At 58.4% G+C, this 26,770-nt stretch overlaps 2 protein-coding genes across 2 annotated transcripts; one reads left to right on the top strand and one right to left on the bottom strand.

The window, feature by feature from the left end:
* The first annotated feature begins 4,864 nt into the window (after positions 1 to 4,864).
* LOC128903465 (scavenger receptor cysteine-rich type 1 protein M130-like) lies at positions 4,865 to 14,741 on the top strand. The gene is made up of 9 exons (XM_054187476.1): positions 4,865 to 4,900; positions 10,680 to 10,992; positions 11,220 to 11,546; positions 11,633 to 11,947; positions 12,305 to 12,619; positions 13,087 to 13,149; positions 13,234 to 13,548; positions 14,242 to 14,415; positions 14,578 to 14,741. Exons 1-9 carry the CDS (start codon positions 4,865 to 4,867, stop codon positions 14,739 to 14,741), a joined length of 2,022 nt encoding a protein of 673 aa, XP_054043451.1.
* Positions 14,742 to 19,137: 4,396 nt separating this feature from the next.
* Positions 19,138 to 19,732, bottom strand: LOC128903464 (olfactory receptor 14A16-like; the record flags this gene model as incomplete). Its single annotated transcript, XM_054187475.1, has 2 exons — positions 19,138 to 19,158; positions 19,268 to 19,732. Coding segments are annotated over 2 exons (486 nt in total), but the record flags the coding sequence as incomplete, so codon positions are not given.
* Between the last annotated feature and the right edge of the window lie 7,038 nt (positions 19,733 to 26,770).

Here is a 26,770-nt window from a genome sequence, read left to right as displayed (position 1 = left end):
AGCTCTTCCTGCTCATTCCCCACGCCGCGTGCACTGGTGTCTCAGCATTTCAGAGAGGGAGTCGTGTGTGTAGTTGTGACCCTTGAGATGTGCTCTGCCTTCTGGCTACCAGAAATACTGGCACACTGGCCCACGAGCGCTGAGCAACTGCCCCCAACCTGTCCTGGTGCACGGGGTTATTACTCCCCAGGTGCAGAACCCGACAATTGCCCTGTTAGAATGTCATAAGGTTCCACTCCTCACTGGGAGCACAGGGGGAGTCAGGGGGTTGCTCTGGGAGCACTGGGACCGTACTGGGAGGACTGGGGGGAGTCAGGGAGTCATACTGGGAGCACTGGGACGACACTGGGAGCACTGGGGGGAGTCAGGGGTCATACTGGGAGCACTGGGACAGCACTGGGAGCACTGGGGGGAGTCAGGGGGTCATACTGGGAGCACTGGGACCACAGTGGGAGCACTGGGGTTAGTCAGGGAGTCATACTGGGAGCACTGGGACCACACTGGGAGCACTGGGGGGAGTCTGGGGGTCATACTGGGAGCACTGGGACCCCACTGGGAGCACTGGGGGGAGTCAGGGGGTCATAGTGGGAGCACTGGGACCGCACTGGGAGCACTGGGGGGAGTCAGGGGGTCATACTGGGAGCACAGGGATTGCACTGGGAGCACTGGGGGGAGTCAGGGGGTTGCACTGGGAGCACTAGGACCACACTGGGAGCACTGGGGGGAGTCAGGGAGTCATAATGGGAGCACTGGGAGGGCACTGGGAGCACTTGGGGGAACGAGGGAGTCATACTGGGAGCACTGGGACACCACTGGGAGCACTGGTTGGAGTCAGGAGGTCATAGTGGGAGCACTGGGAGTGCACTGGGAGTACTGGGGTTAGTCAGGGAGTCATACTGGGAGCACTGGGACCACACTGGGAGCACTGGGGGGAGTCTGGGGGTCATACTGGGAGCACTGGGACCGCCCTGGGTGCACTGGTGGGAGTCAGGGGGTCATACTGTGAGCACTGGGACCATACTGGGAGCACTGGGGGGAGTCAGGGGGTCATACTGGGAGCACTGGGACCGCACTGGGAGCGTTGGGGAGAGCCAGGGGGTCATACTGGGAGCACTGGGACAAGCCTGGGAGCACTGGGGGGAGTCAGGGAGTCATACTGGGAGCACTGGGACCGCACTGGTAGCACAGGGCAGCGTCAGGGGTTCATACTGGGAGTACTGGGACAGCACTGGGAGCACTGGGGGGAGTCAGGGGGTCATACTGGGAGCACTGGGATTAACATGGGAGCACTGGGGGGAGTCAGGGGGTCATACTGCGAGCACTGGGAGGGCACTGGGAGCACTGCGGGGAATCAGGGAGTCATACTGGGAGCACTGGGACCGCACTGGGAGCACTGGGGGGAGTCAGGGAGTCATACTGCGAGCACTGGGAGGGCACTGGGAGCATTGGGGGAATCAGGGAGTCATACTGGGAGCACTGGGACAACACTGGGAGCACTGGGGGGAGTCAGGGAGTCATACTGGGAGCACTGGGACCACATGGGGAGCACAGGGGGAATCAGGGGGTAGCACTGGGAGCACTGGTGTGAGTCAGGGGGTCATACTGGGAGCACTGGGACTGCATTGGGCGCACTGGGGGGAACCAGGGAGTCGTAGTGGGAACACTGGGACCGCATTGGGAGTACTGGGGGGAACCAGGGAGTCATACTGGGAGCACTGGGACAGCACTGGGAGCACCGGTGGGAGTCAGGGGGTCATACTGGGAGCACTGGAACCGCACTGGGAGCACTGGTGGGAGTCAGGGAGTCATACTGGGAGCACTGGGACCGCACTGGGAGCACTGGGGGGAGTCAGGGAGTCATACTGGGAGCACTGGGACGACACTGGGAGCACTGGGGGGAACCACGGAGTCATACTGGGAGCACTGGGAGCAGTGGGGGGAGTCAGGGAGACATACTGGGAGCACTGGGACCATGCTGGGAGCTCTAGGGGGAATCAGGGAGTCATACTGGGAGCACTGGGAAGACTCTGGGAGCACTGGTTGAAGACAGGGGGTCGTACTGGGAGCACTGGGACCGCACTGGGAGCACAGGGTTGCGTCAGGGGTTCATACTGGGAGCACTGGGAGGACACTGGGAGCACTGGTTGAAGTCAGGGGGTCGTACTGGGAGCACTGGGACCGCACTGGGAGCACAGGGGTGCGTCAGGGGTTCATACTGGGAGCACTGGGAACACTGGGGGGAATCAGGGAGTCATACTCGGAGCACTGGAATTAAAATGGGAGCACTGGGTGGAGTCAGGTGGTCATACTGGGAGCACTGGGAGGGCACTAGGAGCACTGGGGGGAATCAGGGAGTCATACAGGGAGCACTGGGACCGCACTGGGAGCAGTGGGGGGAGTCAGGAAGTCATACTGGGACCACTGGGATAGCAATGGGAGCACTGGTTGAAGTCAGGAGATCATACTGGGAGCACTGGGACCGGACTGGGAGTACTGGGGGGACTCAGGGAGTCATACTGGGAGCACTGGGACCGCACTAGAAGCACTGGGGGGAGTCAGGGAGTGATACTGGGAGCACTGGGACTAAACTGGGAGCACTGCGAGGAGTCACGGGGTCATACTTGGAGCACTGGGAGCGCACTGGGAGTACTGGGGGGAAGTAGGGAGTCATATTGGGAGCACTGGGACCGCACTGGGAGCACTGGGGTGAGTGAGGGGGTCATACTGGGAGCACTGGGACCGCTCTGGGAGCACTGGGGGGAGTCAGGAGGTCATACTGGGAGCACTGGGACTGCACTGGGAGTACTGGGGGGAGTCGCGGAGTCATACTGGGAGCACTGGGACCACGCTGGGAGCTCTGGTGGGAGTCACGGGTTCATACTGGGAGCACTGGGTCCGCAGTGGGAGCACTGGTCGGAGTCAGGGAGCCATAGTGGGAGCACTGGGAGCGCACTGGGAGCACTGGGGGGAGTCAGGGGGTTGCACTGGGAGCACTGGTGGGAGTCTGGGCGTCATACTGGCAGCACTGGGACCGCACTGGGAGCACTGGGGGGAACCAGGGAGTCATACTGGGAACACTGGGACTAAACTGGGAGCACTGGGTGGACTCAGGGGGACTTACTGGGAGCACTGGGTCCGCACTCAGAGCACTGGGGGGAGTCAGGGGGTCATACTGGGAGCACTGAGATCACACTGGGAGCACTGGGGGGAGTCATGGTGTCATACTGGCAGTACTGGGACCGCTCTGGGAGCTCTGGGGGGAGGCAGGGAATCATACTGGGAGCACTGGGACCGCAGTGGGAGCAGTGGAGGGACTCAGGGGGTCATACTGGGAGCCCTGGGACCTCACTGGGAGCACTGGGGGGAGTCAGGGAGTCATACTGGGAGCACTGGGACCGCACTGGGAGCACTGGGGGGAGTCAGGGGGTCATACTGGGAGCACGGGGACCGCACTGGGAGCACTGGTTGGAGTCAGGAGGTCATAGTGGGAGCACTGGGAGTGCATAGGGAGTACTGGGGGGAACCAGGGAGTCATACTGTGAGCATTGGGACCGCACTGGGAGCACTGGGGGGAGTCAGGGAGTCATACTGGGAGCACTGGGACAGCACTCGGAGCACTGGTGGGAGTCAGGGGGTCATACTGGGAGCACTGGGACCGTACTGGGAGCACTGGTTGGAGTCAGGGGGTCATACTGGGAGCACTGGGACCGCACTGGGAGCATTGGGGAGAGTCAGGGGGTCATACTGGGAGCACTGGGACAAGCCTGGGAGCACTGGGGGGAGTCAGGGAGTCATACTGGGAGCACTGGGACCGCACTGGGAGCACTGGGGAGCGTCAGGGGTTCGTACTGGGCGTACTGGGAGAGCACTGGGAGCACTGGGGGGAGTCAGGGGGTCATACTGGGAGCACTGGGATTAACATGGGAGTACTGGGGGGAGTCAGGGGGTCATACTGCGAGTACTGGGACCGCACTGGGAGCACTGCGGGGAATCAGGGAGTCATACTGGGAGCACTGGGACCGCACTGGGAGTACTGGGGGGAGTCAGGGAGTCATACTGGGAGCACTGGGACGACACTGGGAGCACTGGGGGGAGTCAGGGGGTCATACTGGGAGCACTGGGAGCAGTGGGGGGAGTCAGGGAGACATACTGGGAGCACTGGGACCATGCTGGGAGCTCTAGGGGGAATCAGGGAGTCATACTGGGAGCACTGGGAGGACACTGGGAGCACTGGTTGAAGTCAGGGGGTCGTACTGGGAGCACTGGGAAAGCACTGGGAGCACAGGGGTGCGTCAGGGGTTCATACTGGGAGCACTGGAACCGCACTGGGAGCACTGGGGGGAGTCAGGGAGTCATACTGCGAGCACTGGGAGGGCACTGGGAGCACTGGTGGGAGTCAGGGAGTCATACTGGGAGCACTGGGACCGCACTGGGAGCAGTGGGGGGAGTCAGGAAGTCATACTGGGACCACTGGGATAGCAATGGGAGCACTGGTTGAAGTCAGGAGGTCATACTGGGGGCACTGGGACCGCACTGGGAGTACTGGGGGGAATCAGGGAGTCATACTGGGAGCACTGGGACCGCAGTAGAAGCACTGGGGGGAGTCAGGGAGTGATACTGGGAGCACTGGGACTAAACTGGGAGCACTGCGAGGAGTCACGGGTTCATACTGGGAGCACTGGGAGCGCACTGGGAACGGGCCATGCTGGTCCATACTGGGATCACTGGTCCATACTGGGTTCACTGGCCCGTACTGGCATGGCTGGTGCGCACTGGCCCGTACTCCATCCCCCATCATCCCCTGCGCCGGAAGTGGGTCCGGTTTCCGGCTTGAGTGGTCGTTGCCCCACCGCCCGCTGGCATCATGGCGGAGCTGGGGTTGCCGGGGGAGGAGGCGCAGGTCGGGTGGGACGGGGACACCCTGGGGACACACCTTAAAGCCCTGGTCCTCGTCCTGTCACTGCAGGCCTTGGTACACAGTCTCTCCTCGACTGTCCCATGAGCCTCCTTTTTATGTTGGATCCCTGCAATAAGGTCTCCCTGGAGCCTTCCCTTCTCCGTGCTGAACACCCCCAACTCTCTCAGCTTTTCTCCATGAGAGGTGTTCCAGTTTCACAGCATGTTTGTGACCCTCCTCTACACGCACGCTAACAGGTCCGTGTCTGTCCTGTGCTTGGCACCCCTGAGCTGGACGCTGTTCTCCAGCTGGGGTCTCACCACAGCAGCGTAGAGGAGGAGAATCCCCTCCCTCCACCTGCTGGCCACGCTTCTTCTCATGCAGCCCAAGATGCGCTTGGCTTTCTGGGCTGCCAGCGCACGTGTCCAGCTCATGTTCAGTTACTCCAGCCCCAGCATCCTCACGCTCTTCTCTGCAGGGCTGCTCTCAATCCCTTCGTCAACACACTCCATGAGTCTCCTGCACTGCTCACAGCTTCATGGGATGCTCTTCCAGCAGCTGCCAGGGTGACTGGAGTCCCCCAGTAGATCTCAGCCTCTGAGTGTGGTGCTTCCTGGAGGTGAAGTAAGAACGCTTCGTCAAAAGGCTCCTCTTGCTCGGGTGGCCTGTAGCAAACCCCAGCCGTGAGGATTCCAGCTGCACAAGGGTGCTCAGCTCCTCCTCTTTGTTCCCCAGGCTGCGTGCGTTGGTACAGAGGCACTTCAGCTGGGCCACCGACCATGACAACTTCTTTAGAGGAACACAGCCCCTGGGATTGGCTGCCTGCCTCCTTTGGCCCAGAAGTGCTTGGGTATAAAACTATAAGATTGGTAGGCAATATATACACCTAGAGGAATGTATCTATGAAAGGAAGTGTATAATTCTATTAATGAATTTATTTATTCATTTATAAATAGATACACTACTTATATATATATCTATATATGTGTATATATTTTGATCTAGGTAAACATTAATAAAGGTATAGAAATTAAATTAATAATTTTGAATTGAAAATTTTGAATGTTTCTAAATTTGAATTGTTTTTAATTGGATAAATCCTTCTTCAATAAGATTTAGTGTAGTGAAGAATTAGAGTTTAAATGTGAACGGAAGCAGAAGGAAAAGGCCGGGTGGGGGTCCCCCACTTTACCAGGCTGCAGAACAAGCCCTGACAGGGTGGGCTGGGGGGAATTCAAGAGGGCGGAGGGGTGCCCGAAAGGTGGTGGGGCACGGACACGCTGGAACATGCCCAGGGGCTACGGCCCCCTTCTAGGAGGGGTGAGCAAGTGACGGAGAGGGGGGTCAGTACTGGCTTGGGTCCCCCCAAAAGACGAGCACGCAGCAAATAGGTTGGTCTGTGCTTGTGAGGAGCTGCTGCCTGAGTAGCCAACAGGCCAAGAGGAGGCTTCTGGTCTGTGCAGGAGCTTGTGAGGAGTCGTATCTCAGAGGTGAGCAGACAGCAAGCAGGGGGAGATGTGGGGGTCAGGTCTCTGGTGCCTGAGTAGCTGATAGAGCAGGAGCAAGGCCAGGGCTCCTGTAGGGGCTGGTGAGGTCCCTGGTGCTGGTGTAGCTGATAGGAGACACGTGGCTCGGGCTTGTCCTCGTGATGTCACTCTTGGCTGAGCAGCTGATAAGGCAGGCCCAGGTGCACAGCTCGTGTAGGTGCCTGTGAGGTCACTGCCTCACGAGAGGCCAGGAGCTGTCACCTGGCTTGTGGATGTCTCTGCGATGTCACTGGTGCCTGAGGAGCCCAGGAGAAACATGTCTTGTGTTGGGTGTTTTGAGGTCCCAGGTGCCTGAGAAGCTGGCAGGCCAGGACTAAGCCCCCATCTTGTGTAGGTGTTTGCAAGGTCACCTGTGACCACTCAGCTGACAGGCCAGGAAGAGGCCCATGGGTTGTGTAGGAGCTGGTGAAGTCACTGCTGCCCGCGTACCTGGTAGGGCAGGAGCAGGAACATGGGTGGTGTAGGGTGTTGTGGTGTCACGGGTGCCCGAGTAGATGACAGATTGGGAGCCAAGCAGTAGTTTATGTAGGTGTTTGTGAGGTCATTGGTGTCTGAATACCTGATAGGCCACGAGCAGGAATGTGGCTTGTGAATGTCGCTCTTGTGATTTCACCGCTGCCTGTGTAGCTTTTGGGCAAGGAGCAGGCATATGGCTTGTGTGGCTGCTTCTGATGCCATTACAATAATACTTGGACCCCACCCCAATATGGCTTTTTGGAAGAACCGTCGTCATCAGAAGCCTGTACACAACACCCACACACGTGTGACAGCGGGACTCCTGAGCATGCAGCAGCAGCAGCAGGAGGGTGTGAGGTCATGGTCACTGTAACCCCTGAGCACACGGTGGTGGCAGCAGGAGGGACGTGAGGTCACTGTCGGTACCACTCATGAGCACACGGCAGCAGAAGTAGGAGAGGTCACCGTCAGTATAACCCACGAACACACAGCTTGGGCAGTAGGAAGGACGTGAGGTCACGTCACCGATGTCACGCCGTGCCCGTGGGGCTCGGTGCAGAGCGGCCGTGTGCATGACAGCGGCATGACGGGGGACGGGAGCTGCCCGTCCCCGTGTCTGCGAGGCCGAAGGAGCAGCCCCTGTGGCCCTGGCTGGAGCAGTCGGGGTGGGGGTGGCTCGGGGGCACCCCAGGGATGTGCCTGGGCACGGCGCCAGGAGGAAACCACAGACTTCCTGCCCGGGCACTGCGGGGGGGAGCGGGGGGAGCGCGGCGAGGCCACGTGGGCTGTGGTTTGTGCACCTGCAGGCTCCAGCTCCTGCTCCGCCTGCGGGGAATAACGGCCCCTGGGTGACACACTGAGAGTCAGGGACACGTCTGAGCCTCTGGGCTGTCTGTCTGCTGCCAGGGCAGGGACATGATCCAGCTCCGGCTCCTGCGAGGGACTCACTGTGGGGCCCCTGCAGGGAGGGACGGACAAGCCAACACTCCTGGGATGGAGCTCTTGCCCTGGATGAAGACCTCTCCCAGCTGCTGCTCCCAGCACAGTGAGGTCCATGGCAGGGGCAGGGGGCTGTTTCCCTCCCCATCCTGACACAGACCCTGGTGCAGTCCCCGCTCCATGGTCACCGCAGCTTGGGGGCAGCTGGACACTTGCCTCATGGCTTCTTGGATGAGCCCGGTGCAGGAGATGCTCAGTGCTTCCAGGCCCACAGCAGGGTGCAAGGGGTGACTAACCAAATTCCCCTCCACACCCAGCTTGTCCCATGATGATCCGCCACCACAGCGACCATGACACCGGCAGCGGGACATATATGTCCCTCATATATGGTCATGAACGGCGCTGGAGAAGTTCATTGGCGAGCTGGGCTGTGTCGGAGGGGAGATAGCTCCCGATAACATCTAAAAAGGTGCTGCTGCTTCAATTGGCTCCTTCCGCAGCTGGGTCGGCATCTGCAGAGATATATCACCCTCCCATCATCGTTGTCCCCCGTGAGTCCCCCAGGAGCTGTGACAGGGAGTGGGGAAGAGCAGGGCTGTGCCAGCAGGGCAGGAGGCTCAGGATGGGAATGGAGGGACTCCTGTCCCCTCGGGTGCTGTGGCTGCTCCTCTGGGTGCAGCTCTGCAGAGGTAAGTGCTGGCTCCCTTTTCCCACAGCCCAGGGCCATCGGGTACCAGTGGGGTCATCAAGAGCCCTTTGGGAAGAGGGTTTCTTTCCAAGTGCCGCTGAGATGAGGGTCAGAAGGAGCTCAGGTCTGTGGACCCTGTGCCTTTGCCTGTGTCCATCTGGGTGGGAGAGGGTGTCTCCATTGCTGTTAAGGGGTGCTTGGCTGGGGAGGAGCAGGTGCCCTGCGCACGGCCTGGCGATACAGGTTTTGGGTGGGCATGGGCAGGGGCCCTTTGAGGTGGGAGGAGGTGCTGAGGGTTGTGGGACATAATAATGGCTGGGCGGGTCTGGAGTTAGCACCCCCAGCCTGCACAGCCCATGGGGAGTGGGGGGGACGCCCACACATCCCCAGGGAGAGCCTGGAGGGGAGAGGGCTCCCATCCTGGTGCCTGTGACAGGCAGGGGGGACCCCAGACCTGCACTCTGGGACTCGGCGCTCTCCTGACCAGTCCCATCTCGGTGGTTGAAGGGGCTGCGGAGGTGAGGCTGGAGAATGGCGGCGGACGCTGTGCTGGGAGAGTGGAGGTGAAACACCAGGGCCAGTGGGGGACCGTGTGTGATGACTCCTGGGACACGAATGATGCTGCAGTGGTTTGTAAGCAGCTGGGCTGTGGGTCCGCTGTCAAAGCTCATGCTGAAGCATACTTTGGGGCAGGATCCGGCCCCATTTGGATGGATGATGTTGAGTGTCACGGCACAGAGTCGGCCCTGTCCTGACTGTAGACACAATGGATGGGGCCAAAGCAACTGTTATCATTCTGAGGATGCTGGAGTGACATGCTCAGGTAAGGAGCCAATCTCTTCCCCACCTTTGGGACTGGGACAGGAGAAGGGACCTGGCTGTGCCCTCAGGGAGCAATGAACGGCCGCCAGGGCAGGGTCCTGTGTTGCTGGTCACACTGCCAAGCTGGGACTGTCATTACTGGTGTCCCTGGTCCCTGAGGAAAGACCAGTGGGGTTCACCCACCACTGGGCCCCAAGATGGTTCATCCCACCCTCAGTTGGTGCCTGGGGGCTGGGGAGATGAATCCCCCTCAATGCCCCGCATTTTTTGTTGGTCCTCATCTTTCTTCTCCAATTCAGCCAGGGACCTGTCTGGCATTGCTGAGGGCCAGGTTCCCCTGTGCCAGAGGCACCGAGAGCTGCTCACGCGGCCACCCACAGCCCCAGAGAAGGGTGCAGAGTGGCCAGTGGCTTTTGGGTTGTGCCTCCTGGCAGACACAAGTCCCTCAACCAAAGCAAAGGGGCCGCTCCAAGGGAAAAAGCCCTGTCCTTGGGCAGAGGAGCAGGGTGTCCCTGGTATATCTGTGCCATCAGCACCCATTGGGAGCTGCTGGGAGGGCCGTGGGTCTCTTTGCCTGTGGCCACTGTGCAGGCCAGGTGGGACATGGGTATGTAACTGCCAGAGGGCTGTGGGAACTCACAGGGTTCTTTGGTTACTCCAGGATTTGTCCGGCTGGTTGGAGGGGACAATCCCTGCTCAGGACGAGTGGAGATCCGTGATAGGAACGAGTGGAAAAACTGTCCTGTGACTCCGACTTTGGTCTCAAAGCTGCCGACGTGGTCTGCAGAGAGTTGCAGTGTGGCACAGCCCTGTCTGTCCCCGGGGGCAGCTCACTTTGGAGAAGGGGCTGGTCCCATGTGGGACAGAGAGCTGCAGTGTGTGGGGAATGAATCCCTTCTCAGCTCCTGCCCCCACGGGGTCCCCCAGGGAGCAGCCCTGCACCCACGCGAATGCTGCCGGTGTCACCTGCACACGTAAGGACTCGGGGCAGGGTGTTACCACCGGGGGTGTGCCGATGATGGGGGAGCAGGGACGGGGACTGTGCTCTGCTGGGTGTGAGGACAGAAGGGGTGATCACAGAACCATAGGATGGTTTGGGTTGGAAGGGACCTTTCAATGTCATCTAGTCCAACTTGCCTGCAACCAGCAGGGACCTCTTCAACTAGATCAGGTTGCTCAGAGCCCCGTTAAACCTGACCTTGAATGTTTGTCTGCAGCCCTAAAATGGTGCAGAAGGAGGAGAAAGGCAGGGTGTCCATTTGGCCTCTACTCCACCACCCAAGGCAGCAAAAGCACAAGTCTGCCCTGTCTCATCCTTCTCTGTCCCAAGTTCACAGGGTTCAGGCTGGTGAACGGCAGCACGGCGTGCGAGGGGAGGGTGGAGGTCCATGTGCAGGGCACCTGGGGCACCCTCTGTGCCTCCCGCTGGGATCTCTTGGATGCCCACGTTCTCTGCCGTCACCTCAACTGCGGGTTTGCTGAGTCCATTCCTAAAGGAGGGCGTTTTGGGAGAGGAACCGGCCCTGTCTGGAGAGACTCCTTCCACTGTGACGGGACTGAAGCCCACCTGGGAGAGTGCCCAGTGACTGCCCTGGGGGCCTTGCCGTGCTCCCATGAGAACGACGCTGCTGTCATATGCTCAGGTGAGTGCAGGAAAACACTTGGTTACTCTGTTTTCCTCTTAAATGCTCCCAAAGCAGGGGATCCTGTGGCAGTGCAAGGCTCTGGCTCAGAAGGTCCCCACAGAGGGCTGGCGGCAGGCAGGCGAGCTCCAAGGCCCTCCTGCAAGGGTGCCAGAGCCTGGAGACATGCTGCAGGCTGCCGGGCTCCCCGATGCCGCCAAGGGCTGGGGCATGGCTGCTCTCCCCAGGCCCAGCTCGCTTCGCATCCCTGCGGCTGGTGGGTGGAGGAAGCCCGTGCGACGGGCGAGTGGAGATCTTCCAGCACGGGACGTGGGGCAGAGTCCTGGATGAGCAGTGGGACGTGCAGGAGGCCAGCGTGGTGTGCCGGCAGCTGCAGTGCGGAGAGGCAGAGGCAGCCTACAACCCCCCGAAGGCTCAGAGAGGGACGGGTCCCGTGGGGCTGCGCGGGGTGCGGTGTGCAGGGCACGAGGCCAACCTGACCCTCTGCAACAGCTCCCTGCCTGAGAGTGCGCTGGAAGCAGGGATTGCCGAGGACGTGGGGGTCGTTTGCCGGGGTGAGTGGCGCTGCACGGCCCCCCCAGGCTCTGGGCTGGGTGGGCAGCCGGCCCTTGACGGCAGCCGGGGTTTCCTCCGGCTACAGGGAGCCGTCAGGCGCGGCTGGTGAACGGGCCTGGGCGCTGCGCGGGGAGAGTGGAGATCTACTACCAGGGCAGCTGGGGGAGCGTCTGCGATGACGGCTGGGACCTGTCTGATGCTGCCGTCGTTTGCCACCAGCTGGGCTGCGGAGGGGCGCTGGAGGCGGTTGGCTCCGCTCGCTTCGGGGAAGGCTCCGCTCAGATCTGGCTGGAGAGCGTGAACTGCTCCGGGGCCGAAGCTGCTCTCTGGGACTGCCCGGCAGGGTCCTGGGGGCAGCACGACTGCGGGCACAAAGAGGACGCAGGAGTCGTCTGCTCAGGTGTGTGCCGGGAGCTGTGGTGGGAGCCCAGTGCCCAGGCAGGCCGGGACGAGGGGAGAGCCGGACACGGCCGAGGCTGTTCCTGGCCAGCTCTGAGCCCCTGACAAAGGCCATCGTGGGGACACCCATGCACAGGTGCCCTCAGTCCCACCGGGGGTCCCTGGGGAGCTCCGCTGTCCCTGACGGTCCGCAGGGAGGGCAGGGGTGTCTGTCCATCAGGGACATTTCTCTGTCCGTGGGTGCAAGGGGGACTTGCTGGACGTGCCTTTGCCTGTCTGAGGGCCTGGCGGGTGCAGGGGTGTCCCTGCTCCCCCAGCCCCAGCCCAGCCTGTTCCCCCTCGCTGCCTTTCCTCCCAGAGTTCATGGCCCTGAGGCTGGAGAACGGCACCAACTGCTCCGGGCGCCTGCAGGTTTTCTACAATGGGACGTGGGGGAGCGTTTGCTCCAACTCCATGACTCCTGAAACTGTGTCGCTGGCATGCAAGGAGCTGGGCTGCGGGGACAGAGGGTCCCTGGAAACACAACGGCCCTACGGCAGGCTGTCTGGCACGGCCTGGCTGGATCGTGTGGAGTGTGGGGAGAGAAACAGCTCCTTCTGGCAGTGTCCCTCCGCTCCCTGGCACCCGCAGTCATGCGACGACCTGCGAGAGGAGACCCACATCACCTGCAAGGGTAATTCTGAGCTAGCCGGGCACCAGCATCCCCTGCGTTCCTGCTCCTGGCTGGGCATGGTCAAATTCCTGGGCCTGCGGGGGCCTTTCGTTTCCAAGCCAGACGCTGCTGCTGCTGGTACCAAAAATGGGACTTCCTCTCCCGGAGCCCCACACATTCACCAGCGGGTGCCAGCCGGGCTCCCAGCTTCGCCTGGTTGAGGCAGAGGTTTCTCGAGGCAAGGTCCCAGAAGGGAACAGCCAGGGCTCTGAGGAGTGTCCCTTCCATGGACACCCTCCTGCTGCTCTGTGACCCAGGGTCCCTTTGGGGCTGAGCAGTCAGGGTCCCCCACGTTGCCGAGTGTGTGTCCCCCGAAGGACTGGGGTTCAGCTGCTGCCATGGGTGGGTGGCACGAGCTGAGCTGAGCCCCGCTCTCTGCTGCACGCCCCCCTGCAGCAGCCCCTTCACCACAGCGTTTCCCTCTGCAGGGAGTCAGCCAGAAACGCCCCCGGCCCCAATGGCTGCGTGCCCCAGCACCCCGAGCTGCACAGGTAGCTGCTCCTCTGCATGCCCCTCTCGCCTGGCAGGGCTCTGCCTGTTGTCCCGCGGCCCTGGGAGCTCTCTGCCTTCTCCAGACAGGGAGAAGATTCGTGCCGTGGGAGGGGAGAAGGGGTGCTCTGGCCGAGTGGAGGTGTGGCACCGCGGCTCCTGGGGGACGGTGTGTGACGACTCTTGGGACATGCGGGATGCCGAGGTGGCATGCAGGCAGCTGGGCTGTGGCCCTGCGGTGTCTGCCCTGGCCGAGGCTGCATTTGGGGAGGGGAGCGGCCCCATCTGGCTGGAGCAGGTGGAGTGCCGGGGGACAGAGCCATCTCTGCAGGACTGCTGGGCCCGGCCTGGGGACAGCGGTGCCTGCCGCCATAAGGAGGACGCGGCCGTGAACTGCTCAGGTGGGCGGCAGGGCTGGGACACCTCACAGGGAGCCCTTATCCCCATTGGCTGCCATCATGGCTCCAGAGCTCCTGAGAGCAAGGCCATCCCTGCAGAGCAGGAGAGCCTTTTGCCGAGTGGGCAGCAGCTTCTGTGGGGCTGGGTGTCCTCCAGCTTCTGCCCGCAGGGCCCTGCAGCCCCCAGGGGCATCTCCCGGGCTGCCGGCTCTGTCCCTGCTCTGGGCCCTGCGCTCCTTCCTGGCCATGCTCACCAGTCGTGCAGGAGGGGCGATTTGGGTGGGATGTGGCAGGGATGTCTGCACATGCACACGTGTGCGCACACACACACACACACGGTGTGTCAGAGAGGAGGCTCCCTGGTACCTGCACCCCCACCCTCTCAGCCCAGCTCTCCTTCTCCTCCTCTGCAGGCGCACCCAGGACGGCAGCACCAACCCCTCCAGCAGGTAACCCGTCCTCCCCACCAGCGCTGGGTCTTCTTGGGGCCAGGCTGTGACCCACAGCCGGAGGGAAGGGGCTCCGTGCTGGGCTGTGAAACTCCCAGGAGGAGGCAGCGGGGTAGCAGTGGGGCGGGAGGCTGGGGAGGGCTGTCATTCACCCAGCCAGGTGGGAGCTTCCCCATCCCTCATCCCCTGAAACCCGGTACGTAATGGGGGTCAGGACTGGGGTGTGCCGGCCCCTCACCTCTCCCAGGCCTGGTGCTGCCCTTTCTGTGTTCCTGCCATGCAGATCCCACGCGGGGCCGTCTGACCGGCAGCGGGAGAGTCTCATTGCCCGTCATCATGTGCATCATCCTGGGAGCCCTTGTCTGCCTGCTCCTGGCCCTCCTGGCCGGGCAAGTGCGAAGCGCCAGGGCTGGGCGCAGAGGTGGGTCCCTTCCCAGGGGAAGATGCCTGCTGGCAAGGCCAGGGGTGCCATGGGGTGTCAGTGAGTGGGAGAGGCAGAGCTGGGGGGACAAGAGTGTGTGCTCTCTGTGGGATCCCATCCCCTCTCTGACCATCCCTGGGCCAGCCCTGCCTCTGTCCACAGGCTCTGAGAGAGCTCAGGAGCCCTTCCCTGAGGCCGTGTACGAGGAGATCGGTTCCAGCCCAGCATGGCAGAAGCAGGCAAGGTTCAGCGGCTCAGGTTGGTGTGCGTCCCTCGTTGAGGACACATCTACAGTGCTCTTTCCCCTGGCTGCCACGCAGGGTTGAGCCCTGCAGCCCCCTAACCCATGGTTCGTGCGGTTGTGGGGCTGTTGGATCTGTGTGGGGAGCACCCATGTCCTGGGCCCAGGAGAGAAGCTTTCTCCCCACCTGCTCTGCGCGTCCCATTTGGGGACAGCCCCTCTCTGCCTGCCCCTGCACCCTGGGGGACACCTGAGGGGTGAGGGAAGGGGCTGTCCCAGGGCAGCTCTGGCAGGCCCTTGGAGATGGGCTTTGTCCCAGGGCAGCAGGGTGAGTCCTGAGCCCTCGTCCCCGTGCAGCCATGGCTCTGTGGGTCCCACGTCCCCAGCAGCACTGAGCACAAGCTGGGTCAGCAGAGCGCACTCCCCTGACACCCGCTGGGCCTCTCTCCAGGCTCCTATTCAGAGGGGTCCCTGAGCAAGCTGCAGCCCTACCCCGGGGACAGCGAGGAGGAGGATGGTCCATGGCCAGCACCAGGTAATGGGGGGCAGGAAGGGGTGGATGTCTCCTCCCTGCAGACATGTGATGGACAGCAGTGTCACTGAGCATCACCCTTGGAGCTGGGAAATCGGGCGGGATCTCCTGTGGGGCTGCAAACACCAATGTCGGAGCCACATGTCCCTGCGCATCCTCCCATCCTCTGCTCTGCAGAACGCATCTTCTCACTGTCACCAGCTCTCCTCTCCTTTCAGATGTCCCTGTCCTGCCTGGAGGTGACCCAGCTGATGGCTATGATGATGCCAGGGAGGTTTCTGAGCCTGGGGAGGATCCTTCCCCTGGGCAGGAAGACTGGGAAATGCCCAGGGTGGCAGAGGAAGGATCTGGACCCACGGATACCCTTGGAGGTGAGAGGGAAAGAAAGTGCTGCTGGTTCCTGGGGTGGCATCCCTGGTGTTGGATGAATCACTGTCACACTGAGAGCCCAACGTGCTGGGATGGGAGAACCTGCCCCAGGAGCTTCTTCTGGGGTACCATGGGTGGGAGAGGGAGCTGAACGTCTCAGGACTGGTGAGGAGAAGGGAGGAAGGTGATGTACAGGCCAGGAGAGGCACCCCATGGGGTGAACATGCAATGGCCTGCCTTGCTTCTTGCAGGGCCAAACCTGCACTCCCAGAGAGGTGCTGGTGCCCCCGGAGCTGAGGGGGATGGCTGGTCCCTGTCCCCAGAGAGCACGGGCTATGACGATGCTGAAGAGGTGTCTGTGGCACATCCCCCTGAGGACACAGAGGCTGCGACACCGGAGCTCAGTGCACAATGGTCCCTGAGCCCTGGACCAGGAGAGCCCATCCCTGCAGTGCAGCTGGGGGCAGCCAGGAGGGAGGAGAGGTCTGTGCAGCTGGGAGAGCCGTGAGCACCAGGGAACCCTCTCCCTTTTCCCACGGGCAGCAGAAACTGCCAGGGGTTTCCTCGATTTTGATTCCCCTGTTTTTACACAGTGGCCCCCATATCAGTTCTTATTAAAAGCCTTTGAGCCAGAGCTGTGCTTGCCTGCCCAGGTGCTTTAGTGTCTCCCTGAGGGTGGCTGGAGGAAACCAGAGCCCAAAGACATGGCGGTGGGGAAGGGGCATGTCTCGGGTGGGTGTGTGGTGCAGGGCAGTGAGCTGAGCTCAGGTCCAGCACAGCTGCCCACCTCTCTCCTGAGAGGGGGCTCCAAAGAGGCAGCACACACAGCCCTCCTCACCCCACAGCCAGACCCTGGCTGGGCAGGGCAGGCCCACAGTGCCTGCAGAGGACCAGAGGCTCGAGCTCCAGCCTTTCCATCATTTATCAACAATCTTGGTCAACAGGGGAGGTACCAGACGACTGGAGGGTGGCTAATGTGACGCCTATCTACAAGAAGGGTCAGAAGGAGGATCCGGGGAACTACAGGCCTGTCAGCCTGACCTCGGTACCAGGAAAGATCATGGAGAGGATCATCTTGAGTGAGCTCTCACAGCAAGCGCAGGGCAGCCAAGGGATCAGGGCCAGCCAGCAGGGGTTTAGGAAGGGGAGGTCCTGCTTAACCAACCTGATCTCTTTCTATGACCATGTCACTCGCCTTCTGGATGCGGGGAAGGCTGTGGACGTTGTCTATCTGGACTTTGGCAAGGCCTTCGACACCGTCCCCCACAGCATTCTCCTGGAGAAGCTGGTGAATCATGGCATAGACAAGTGTACTCTTCGCTGGGTTAAAAACTGGCTGGATGGCCGTGCCCAGAGAGTTGTGATTAATGGGATGAAATCCTCTTGGCGGCCGGTCACCAGTGGTGTCCCTCAGGGCTCAGTTTTGGGGCCAGTTTTATTTAATATCTTTATCAATGATGTGGATGAGGGGATTGAGTGCACCCTCAGTGAGTTTGCAGATGACACCAAACTGGGTGGGAGAGTTGATCTGCTGGAGGGTAGGAAGGCTCTCCAGAGGGACCTGGACAGGCTGGATCGATGGGCCAAGGCCAACTGTATGAGGTTTAATAAGGCCAAGTGCTGGGTCCTGCATTTTGGTCACAACAACCCAAAGCAATGCTACAGGCTTGGGGCAGAGTGGCTGGAAAGCTGCCCGGCAGAATAGGACCTGGGGGTGCTGGTGGCCGGCCAGCTGAACATGAGCCAGCAGTGTGCCCAGGTGGCCAAGAAGGCCAACAGCATTCTGGCTTGTATCAGGAATAGCGTGGCCAGCAGGAGCAGGGAAGTGATGGTGCCTCTGTACTGGGCACTGGTGAGGCCTCACCTCGAGTGCTGTGTTCAGTTCTGGGCCCCTCTGCGCAAGAGGGACATTGAAGTGCTGGAGTGTGTCCAGAGGAGAGCGACCAGGCTGGTGAGGGGTCTGGAGACCAGGGCATATGAGGAGAGGCTGAGGGAGCTGGGCATGTTCAGCTTGGAGAAGAGGAGGCTGAGGGGAGACCTCATTGCCCTCTACAGCTCCCTAAAAGGAGGGTGTAGAGAGGTGGGTGTTGGCCTCTTCTCCCAGGGGAATAATGACAGGACCAGAGGAAACGGTCTGAAGTTGTGGCAGGGGAGGTTTAGGTTAGATATTAGGAAGAATGACTTTACTGAAAGAGTGGTCAGGCACTGGAACAGCCTGCCCAGGGAGGTGGTTGAGTCACCATCCCTAGAGGCGTTTAAGAAACGTCTAGATTTGGTACTTCAGGGCATGCTCTAAATGGCAGAGATTTTAGGTTGTTGGGGTTTTTTTTTTGTCAGTCCATAACAATTCCTCTCTGCTGCTCCTTCCTTCTAACACTTTTCCCATGGGGTCCCTCTTACAGGCTACAGTCTTTCGAGATAAACCTGCTACAGCATGGGCTCTCCTCAAGCTGAAACTCTTTCAGGAAATATCCAACCTCCCCAGTGTTGGGTCCTCCACCAAGTGCAGGGATTACCTCCTCCGCTGTGCTCCTCTCCTTAGGCTACAGGGAAATACCTGCTCTACTGTGGTATTCTCCACTGCCTGCAGGAGACCATCTGCTCTGGCACCTGGAGCACCTCCTCTCCCTCCTTCTTCACTCACCCTGGTGTTTTCAGGGCTGTTTCTCACACTGTTTCTCCCTCACTCCTCTCCCACTTGAGCACTTGTGTCCTTTCTTAAATACACTCTCACAGAGGTTCCACCATCCTCGTTGATGGGCTCAGTTTTGGCCAGCGGTGGGTTTCTTTTGGAGCTGGCTGGAACCAGCTCTGTCTGGCACGGAAGCAGCCCCTGGTCTCTTCTCACAGAGGCCCATGCCTTCAGCCCCACCACTACCAAACCCTGGAGACGGACACCAATTCTACAAGCCCTGGCTCTGCACCACAAACACTCTGGTGTGAGTCCTCACCCACGGTACAAGCTGCACTCCGAGGATTTTCCCTCCTGGGCACTTTCCAGCCCAGCCCAGCTCCCTCCAAGCTCTGCCACCTCCCCTGCCCTCTCTCCATCCCAGCCCAGTCTGCGCTGGCCCAACAGCAGAGCCTGCCCCAGGGTGCTGCAGAGCTCTGGGCACTCACTCCACAGCCACAGCCCCTCTGAAGGGCACCGCAGCTGCTGGGGGGCAGAGGAGGGTCAGCCCCAGAGATGGGGGGCATTTGGGCACAAGGCAAAGGCAGTCAGTGGGCCCCTGTGTCCTCCTCCCCAGGATGTTCTGAGGGGTCTGCAGCCCCTCTGTGCCATCCCCTCTCCCCAGCCCAGTACAAGAGCCCTGGCCCTGGGGACCCTCAGGCAGCTCCTGCCGCCCCAGTGACAGAGTGGCACTGGGACAGCCTGCCCCAGGCTGCTGCAGCCAGAAAGGTCTTCTCATTTCCCATTTATTCAGCCCTGCTGCTGATGGGTCTCAGGAAAAGAAGTGTTAGCTGGTTCATGTATTTTATTTAAACACACAGAGAGACTGACTCTTCATTTACATATATATTTTTTGTCACAGACGAGAGGTGAAAAGTTAAGGAGGAGGGGAGGAATAGTGAAGGCTTGTCACACCAGGTGCTGGGAATCCTTTGCAGAGGAAGGTACACAGTCTATGGCTGATGAAAAAATGTCCAATCAGTTTCCTCAGGGCATCCTTGAGCTCCTGGTTCCTCATGCTGTAGATGAGGGGGTTCACTGCTGGAGGCAACACCGAGTACAGCAGTGACAGCACTAGGTCTAGAACGGGTGAGGTGATGGAGGTGGTCTTCAAGTAGGAAAAAAATGAAGTACTGATAAACAGTGAGACAATGACCAGGTGAGGGAGGCACGTGGAAAAGGCTTTGTGTCGTCCCTGCTGTGAGGGCATCCTCAGCACAGCCCTGAAGATCTGCACATAGGATACCACAATGAAAACAAAACACGTAAAGAATAAACAGGCACCAAACACAATAAGCCCAACTTCCCTGAGGTAGTCCGAGTCTGAGCAGGAGAGCTTGAGGATCTGGGGGATTTCACAGAACTGGTCTAGGCCATTGCCTTGGCAGAGAGATATTGAAAATGTATTGGCAGTGTGCAGCAGAGCATGGAGAAAGCCACTGCCCCAGGCAGCTGCTGCCATGTGGACACAAGCTCTGCTGCCCAGGAGGGACCCATAGTGCAGGGGTTTGCAGATGGCAACATACCGGTCGTAGGCCATGACTGTCAGAAGATAAAACTCTGCTGCCATCAAGGTGAGAAATAGAAAGACCTGTGCAACACATCCCGAGAAGGAGATGGCCCTGGTGTCCCAGAGGGAGTTGGCCATGGCTTTGGGCAGAGTGGTGGAGATGGCACCCAGGTCGAGGAGGGCGAGGTTGAGGAGGAAGAAGTACATGGGGGTGTGGAGGCGGTGGTCACAGGCTACGGCAGTGATGATGAGGCCATTGCCCAGGAGGGCAGCCAGGTAGATGCCCAGGAAGAGCCAGAAGTGCAAGAGCTGCAGCTCCTGCGTGTCTGCGAATGCCAGGAGGAGGAAGTGGGTGATGGAGCTGTCGTTGGACATCATCTCCCTCTGCACATGGGGGCCTGTCCAAGAAGGAAACAGCAGTGAAGAGTGAGGACAAACACCTCTGAGCAGAACCTGTTGCATTTGTCACAGTAACGTCCAAGCAGATGAGAACCAGGAGTGATCACAGGTTAAATCTCACTATGATATAAAAGAGCTTTTGACCACTGTCACTCCCAGGTCCCCTGGCTGCAGAACACAGCTGGGGGGTTGTTTTGTTTATTTTGATCCTGTTACCCCTGGCCCACTTGAGGAGTCATGTTTGAAGGTAGAAATCCCTGGCATTTCTGCTACCCTACGAGTGCTATTGTGAGAGTCCTGGGAGGCAATAGGACAGAGCCTTAGTGCAGAAGGAGGAGAGCTGGTCTCTCCATCCGTCCTGCTCTCAGCTGCTTTTTGCCAGCACTGCTTTGGTCTGGAGGATGATCCCATGGAGAGCAGAGGAGTCCAGTTCCAAAGTGCAGATCTCCAAACTCCCCTCCCCAGGGAAGAGCTGTCAGCTTTGGATGCCCAGAAGATGGGGTGCCCTTTGTGGAGAGTTAATGTTATCCCCACCCCATGGACTGCATTGCCTAGAGACCCAGAGGTTAGAAGAGGCCTTGGGCACCAGGGACACATCTGCATGGCAGGACCTGCAGGGTCAGTGGCTGAGCTGCTGATGAAGCCCCCACCCCAGAGAGACTGAAAACAAGAGCAGCAGCAGCAGCAGCAGCAGGGATGGGTGGAGAAGCAAGGAGAAATGCCCCGATGCTTCTGCCAAAGGGAAACAAGGCCAGGGAGGGACAGAGGGTGCTCAGGAGAGTCCCTTCTGCTGCAGCTATGGCCACAGATGAGGCAGCTGCTGCCCTGGATCCCACGTCCTTGAGGGCAGAAGCTCACTGGGCAGGGTTAGAGTTGGCACTGGCAGGAGGCAGAGTTCCTCTGAAGCACCGGGACCCTGCTCTGAAGGACAGTCCTGGGCACCCCTGGCTGCACACCCGCCTTCATGCCCCTGCAACCATCCCCAGGAGAAGGCAGCCACCGTGTCCTGTCCCTCTGACGGTGCTGCAGGGAAGCCCTGCTCTGCAGCACACCCTTCTCCTCCTCTACACCAGAGAAAGATCCCACAGGCTGTGGGCTACGACAGCTTTATGAGAACCCTTCAGGATCGGCAGTGGCATTGCCCTGCAGCCTCACACTTACCGGGCAGAGGGCTGGGAAGCTTTCTCCCACAGTGAGCTCTCAGCTCTCCTCCCAATCACGACTGCCTTCACGCTCTCTCTGCATTGATGGTTCCATCCTCGGTGCCTGCAGGCAGCGCCCTCAGCCCTGCTGCCTGCTTCACATCAGCTTCCTTTGTCCCAAGAGCCCGGCCCAGCTCAGCACCAGAGGAGCAGCCCAAGGCATTTTAATGACCCCTCGGGTGGGTTTGGGGTGGAGTCCCTGAACCTCAGACACTGAGAGGAAGTTGAAGAAACTTCTCAAGAAGACAAACCCAGATGTAAACTCCAAGGTTTCTTGGAGTGTTAATGGGTCCCACTGAGGACCATTACCAACAAAGCCTCCCCAGGGGCTCGTTAGAGCACAAAACTGGAGGCAATAATGACAGGTAGGTAAAGGGAAATTAAAGGTGGCTCTGATGCTGAGCAAACCTGAAGGTGTTACTCCTTTGGTGTCCCATACCTGCACCTCTTTCTTTGAAGGCACCCAATTGTCTTTTTGATTTCACCCCAATATCTCACTACCCTTACTGATATCTCTCCATCCTCCCTGGCTGTTCCTGGAAAGACAAAGCCATGGGCTGGTCCAGCCTCCCCCTGGGTGTCCTCTTGTACCACAGTACTGCCCTTGGGGTGACAGTTTCTTCTGGTCATTTCTGGTCTCAACCTCCCAATCCAAACTTTGTGGCATCCTTCCTTTCTCCTGCTTTTTTTTCCACCATGAAGAAAAGCTCCAGCATCTCTGAAACCACCCTTCACGCAGTTACAGGTCATGACTGTGATGCTCTGAGCCCCCACTTCACCAGGCTGAAGGAGACCAGGACCCTCAGCCTCCCCTCACGGGGCGTGTGCTTGAGGCCATGAATCCCATATTGGCAGAGCTTCTCTGGACGCTCTCCATTCCTCCCCACTTGTCTAGAACAGGAAGCCCCAGTGAGGGGCACACGAGCCCCGAGGTGGCCACTCCAGGTTTCAGTGGAGTGAGATGACAGCTCCCCTGGTGTGGGTGACCCACGCTCCTCCTAATGCTGCGTCCTCCCTACAATATGCACCCACTCTTCCAGCAGCCTTACTTTTCCAGTCACGCAGACACTTCTGTGGGATGTGGCAATTCTGTCTGAGGTTATGGAAACCTCTGCTTTTCTCTTACTTCCCTTCCTGTCAATTTCTCCAACTGAATGTGGCGCTTTTGTTTAGGCTTCTCAATGTCTTAAGAATTCCTAAAAACCTTTTAGTTGGCTTAGCTTGAATTTTTTTCTCTACTCCCATTTCCTCTGATTTCCCCATCGGTTAGCAAAACTGGAGAGACTACTAATGTGCGTCTCTGCTAATTCTCATCAGGTCTTTCCTGCTGCTTTTTTAATGCCCTTTTATTTTTGTGTATTTTTCCAGATATCTGTAAAACTAAATCTTCACGTGGTGTTAGCTCTCACAGAGACTGTGAATTTGAATCTGAGGTCTTTACATTTTCCCTTTGCTGTATTGAGTGCCGCCGACTTTAATACATTTTCAGTTGACCTTCAGTTTTACTCTAGACTCCCAGGGTGAGATTCTCTTCTAAATTTAGAAGTCTGCAATGGCAGCTAAAGAAGTTTTTCTACACAGTTGTGGAGATGTATAGAAACACCTGCTTTTGAGGTTTCAAAGATCATTTGGTACCAATAATGCACTACTTTTTGCAAAAAGGGATATATCTTAGCTATATCGGTTAACTTTTATGCCTGTTTAGAATCATAGAATGTGTTGGGTTGGAAGGGACCTCTAAAGGCCATCTAGTGCAACCCCCCTGCAGGGGCGTTGCCCCTCATCGCTACATGCTTTTGCAAACAGCCCCTCCCCCGCTTTCTTGTAGGCCCCTTTCGGGTACTGGAAGGCCGCTATCAGGTCTCCCTGGAGCCTTCTCTTCTCCACGCTGAATCATGGAATCACAGAATGATGGAATTTTGAGGGTTGTAAGGGAACTTAAAGATCATCTAGTTCCAACCCCCCTGCCATGTGAAGGGGCATTTCCCACTAGATCAGGTTGCTCAGAGCCCCATCCAGGGCTTCCACCACCTCTCTGGGTAACCCGTTCCAGTGTCTTACCACCCTCCTGGTAAAGAACTTCTTCCTGACGTCCAGTCTGAATAGTCCCGTCTCTAGTTTTAATCCATTCCCTCTAGTCCTACCATTACCCGACATCCTAAAAAGTCCCTCACCAGCTTTCTTGTAGGCCCCCTTAAGATACTGGTAGGCCACTAGAAGGTCTCCTCAGAGCCTTCTTTTCTCCAGAATGAACAACCCCAACTCACTCAGTCTGTCCTCATAGGAGAGGCGCTCCAGCCCTCTGATCATCCTTGTGGCCCTTCTCTGGACGCGTTCCAGCACGCCCATATCTCTCTTGTAGTAGGGGCTCCAGAACTGGATGCAGTACTCCAGGTGGGGTCTCAGGAGAGTGGAGTAGAGGGGGAGAATCACCTCCCTCGCCCTGCTGGCCACACTTCTCCTGATGCAGCCCAGGAGACGATTGGCTTTCTGGGCTGCTAGTGCATGCTGATGGCTCATGTGCAGCTTCTCATCTACCAGCGCCCCCAAGTCCTTTTCTTCAGGGCTGCTCTCAAGTCAGTCACTGCCCAGCCTATATCGGTGCTTGGGATTGCCCCGACCCAGATGGAGGGCCTTGCACTTGGTCTTGTTGAACTTCATGAGGTTGGCATGGGCCCACCTCCCCAGCCTGTCAAGGTCCCTCTGGATGGCATCCCTTCCCTCCAGCCTGTCAGCCGCCCCACACAGCTTGGTGTCGTCGGCAAACTTGCTGAGGGTGCACTCTACGCCACTGTCCATGTCGCTGACGAAGATGTTAAACAAGACCGGTCCCAGTACTGATCCTTGAGGGACTCCACTTGTCACTGGCCTCCACTTGGACATGGACCCATTGACAGCCACTCCTTGGGTGCAGTCGTCAAGCCAGTCCTTTATCCACTGAATTGTCAGTCCATCAAGCCCATATTTTATCAGCTTGGAGACCAGGATGTCATGCGGGACAGTGTCAAAGGCTTTGCTCAGGTCCAGGTAAATGACGTCAGTTGCTCTCCCCTTGTCTATTGATGTTGCGACCTTCTCATAGGAGGCCACCAGGTTTGTCAGGCACAATTTTCCCTTGGTGAAGCCATGTTGATTGTACCAATCACCTCTTCATTATTCTTCTGCCTCAGCAGCGCCTCCAGGAGGATCTGCTCCATAATCTTACCAGGCACAGAGGTGAGACTGACTGGCCTAGAGTTCCCTGCTTCCTCCTTCTTTCCCTTTTTGAAAATGGGGATTATGTTTCCCCTTTTCCAGTCAGTGGGGACTTCACCAGACTGCCATGACTTTTGGAATATAATAGAGAGCGGTTTAGCAACCTCATGCACCAGTTCCTTCGGTACCCGTGGGTGTATCCCATCAGGTCCCATGGACTTGTTCACTCTCAGGTTCATCAGATGGTCATGAACCTGATCTTCACTTACGATGGGCAGTTCTGTCCAACCCCTGCCATTGTCTTCTGTGACTCCGGGAGTGTGGCTGGAGCCCTTGCCAGTGAAGACTGAGGAAAAGAAGTTGTTGAGAACCTCGGCCTTCTCCATATCACTTGTCACCAGCTCCCCCGTTTCCTTTCGGAGGGGGCCCACACCTTCCTTAGTCTTCTTCTTACCTATGTGTACCTATAGAAATTTTTGCTGTTGAACAACCCCAGGTCCCGCTGGATGACATCCTGTCCCTCTGGCATGTCAACCACACCACTCAGCTTGGTGTCATCGGCAAACTTGCTGAGGGTGCACTTGATCCCACTGTCTAAATCATTGATGAAGATATTAAACAGCACTGGTCCCAAGACGGATCCCTGAGGGACACCACTTGTTACCCCTCTGCATCTGGACATCGAGCCATTGACCACTGGATGACCACCTCTGGATGCGAACCTTCTGCCAGTTCCTTATCCACATAACAGTCCTCCCATCAAATCCGACTTTAACTGACTGCCATGACTTTTCCAACATCATGAAGAGTGTCTTGGCAACTACATCAGCCAATTCCCTCAGGACTCTGGGGTGCATCAGGCCCCATGGACTTGTGTATGTTCAGGTTCCTCAGGTGGTCACAAACTTTGTCTTCACTTACAGTGGGAGGGACTTTGTCCCCCAGGTCCCCATCTTGAAGTCCTTCAACTTGGGAGGTGTGAGGAGAGAGGCTGGCAGTGAAGACTAAGGCAAAAATTGTTGAGAACCTCAGCCTTCTCCTCGTCTGTTGTTACCAGTTTGCCATTCTCAGTCATCAGGGAGGGCACGCTTTCTTTAACCTTCCTTTTCTGGTTTGACCAGCAGGTCCCAACTCAGCCATGCTGGTCTCTTCCCTTTCTTGCTTGATTTCTGACACCTGGGGATCGAGAGCCCTTGTGCTCTATGGAAAGCGTCCTTGAAGATCTGCCAGCTCTCTTCTGCCCCCTTGTCCCTGAGGACCATTTCCCAGGGGGTCCTATTGACTAACTCTACGACGATCCAGAGGTTTGCTTTCCTAAAATTCAAGGTCCTGACTACGCCCTTGTCTGACACGTATCCCTTAGGACTGTGAACTCCACCAGTGCGTGGTCACTGCACACCAGGCTGCCTCCAATCTTGACATCCCCAATGAGCTCACTCGCATTGGTAACTGTCAGGTCCAGTATGGCATCCCCTCGGGCAGGGCTGTCTATTTCCTGTCTTAGGAAATTATTGTCGAGGCACTCCAGGAACCTCCTGGATTGTCTACGGCTCACCGTGTGACTTTTCCAGCAGGTGTCAGGGTGGTTGAAATCCCCCAGCAGGACGAGAGCCTTCGAGCGTGATGCCTCCTGTAGCTGCAGGAAGAAGGCTTCATCAGAAGGTTCCCCTTGATCAGGTGGCCTGTAGTAGACACCAACCACCAGGTCTCTAATGCCTACCCATAAGCTTTTGACTTCCTCTTGGCTGTTCTTTAGGGACATCTCTTCACACTCTATCCCTTGCTGAACAGAGAGGGCAACACCTCTGCCCCTCCTTCCTCAACAGCTTGTAGCCATTGATAGCCACACTCCAGCCATAGGATTCGTCCCACCAGGTTTCAGTAATGGCCACTAGGTCATAGCTTTCCAGCAGCATGGTAGTTTCCAGCTCCTCCTGTTTGTTACCCATGTTGCGTGCGTTTGTGTAGAGGCACTTCAGCTGGGCTGTTGCCTGTGTTACCTTCTTAGAGGAGATCACCTTGAGGTGTTTCATGGGTGTTTCCCTGTTGACTCCAACAACCTCAGAAGCCCCTGGCTCGTCTCTGTAAGACTTTGACTATGATGCAGTGTTCCCAGCATGCCCCCGGGCAACAGGTCAGAGGCCCTCACTAGTGCCCTGTCCCCCTAACCCTGATGTGTTATCCCACAGCTGGTCACAGACAAGCCTGATATTATCATCCCCCTCCCCCTTCACAT

The sequence above is a fragment of the Rissa tridactyla genome, unplaced genomic scaffold (assembly GCF_028500815.1).
Source record: "Rissa tridactyla isolate bRisTri1 unplaced genomic scaffold, bRisTri1.patW.cur.20221130 scaffold_37, whole genome shotgun sequence".
Lineage (NCBI taxonomy): Eukaryota > Metazoa > Chordata > Aves > Charadriiformes > Laridae > Rissa > Rissa tridactyla.
The sequence above is the reverse complement of the archived record's forward strand: the minus strand, read 5'-3'. Positions and strand labels throughout refer to the sequence as shown.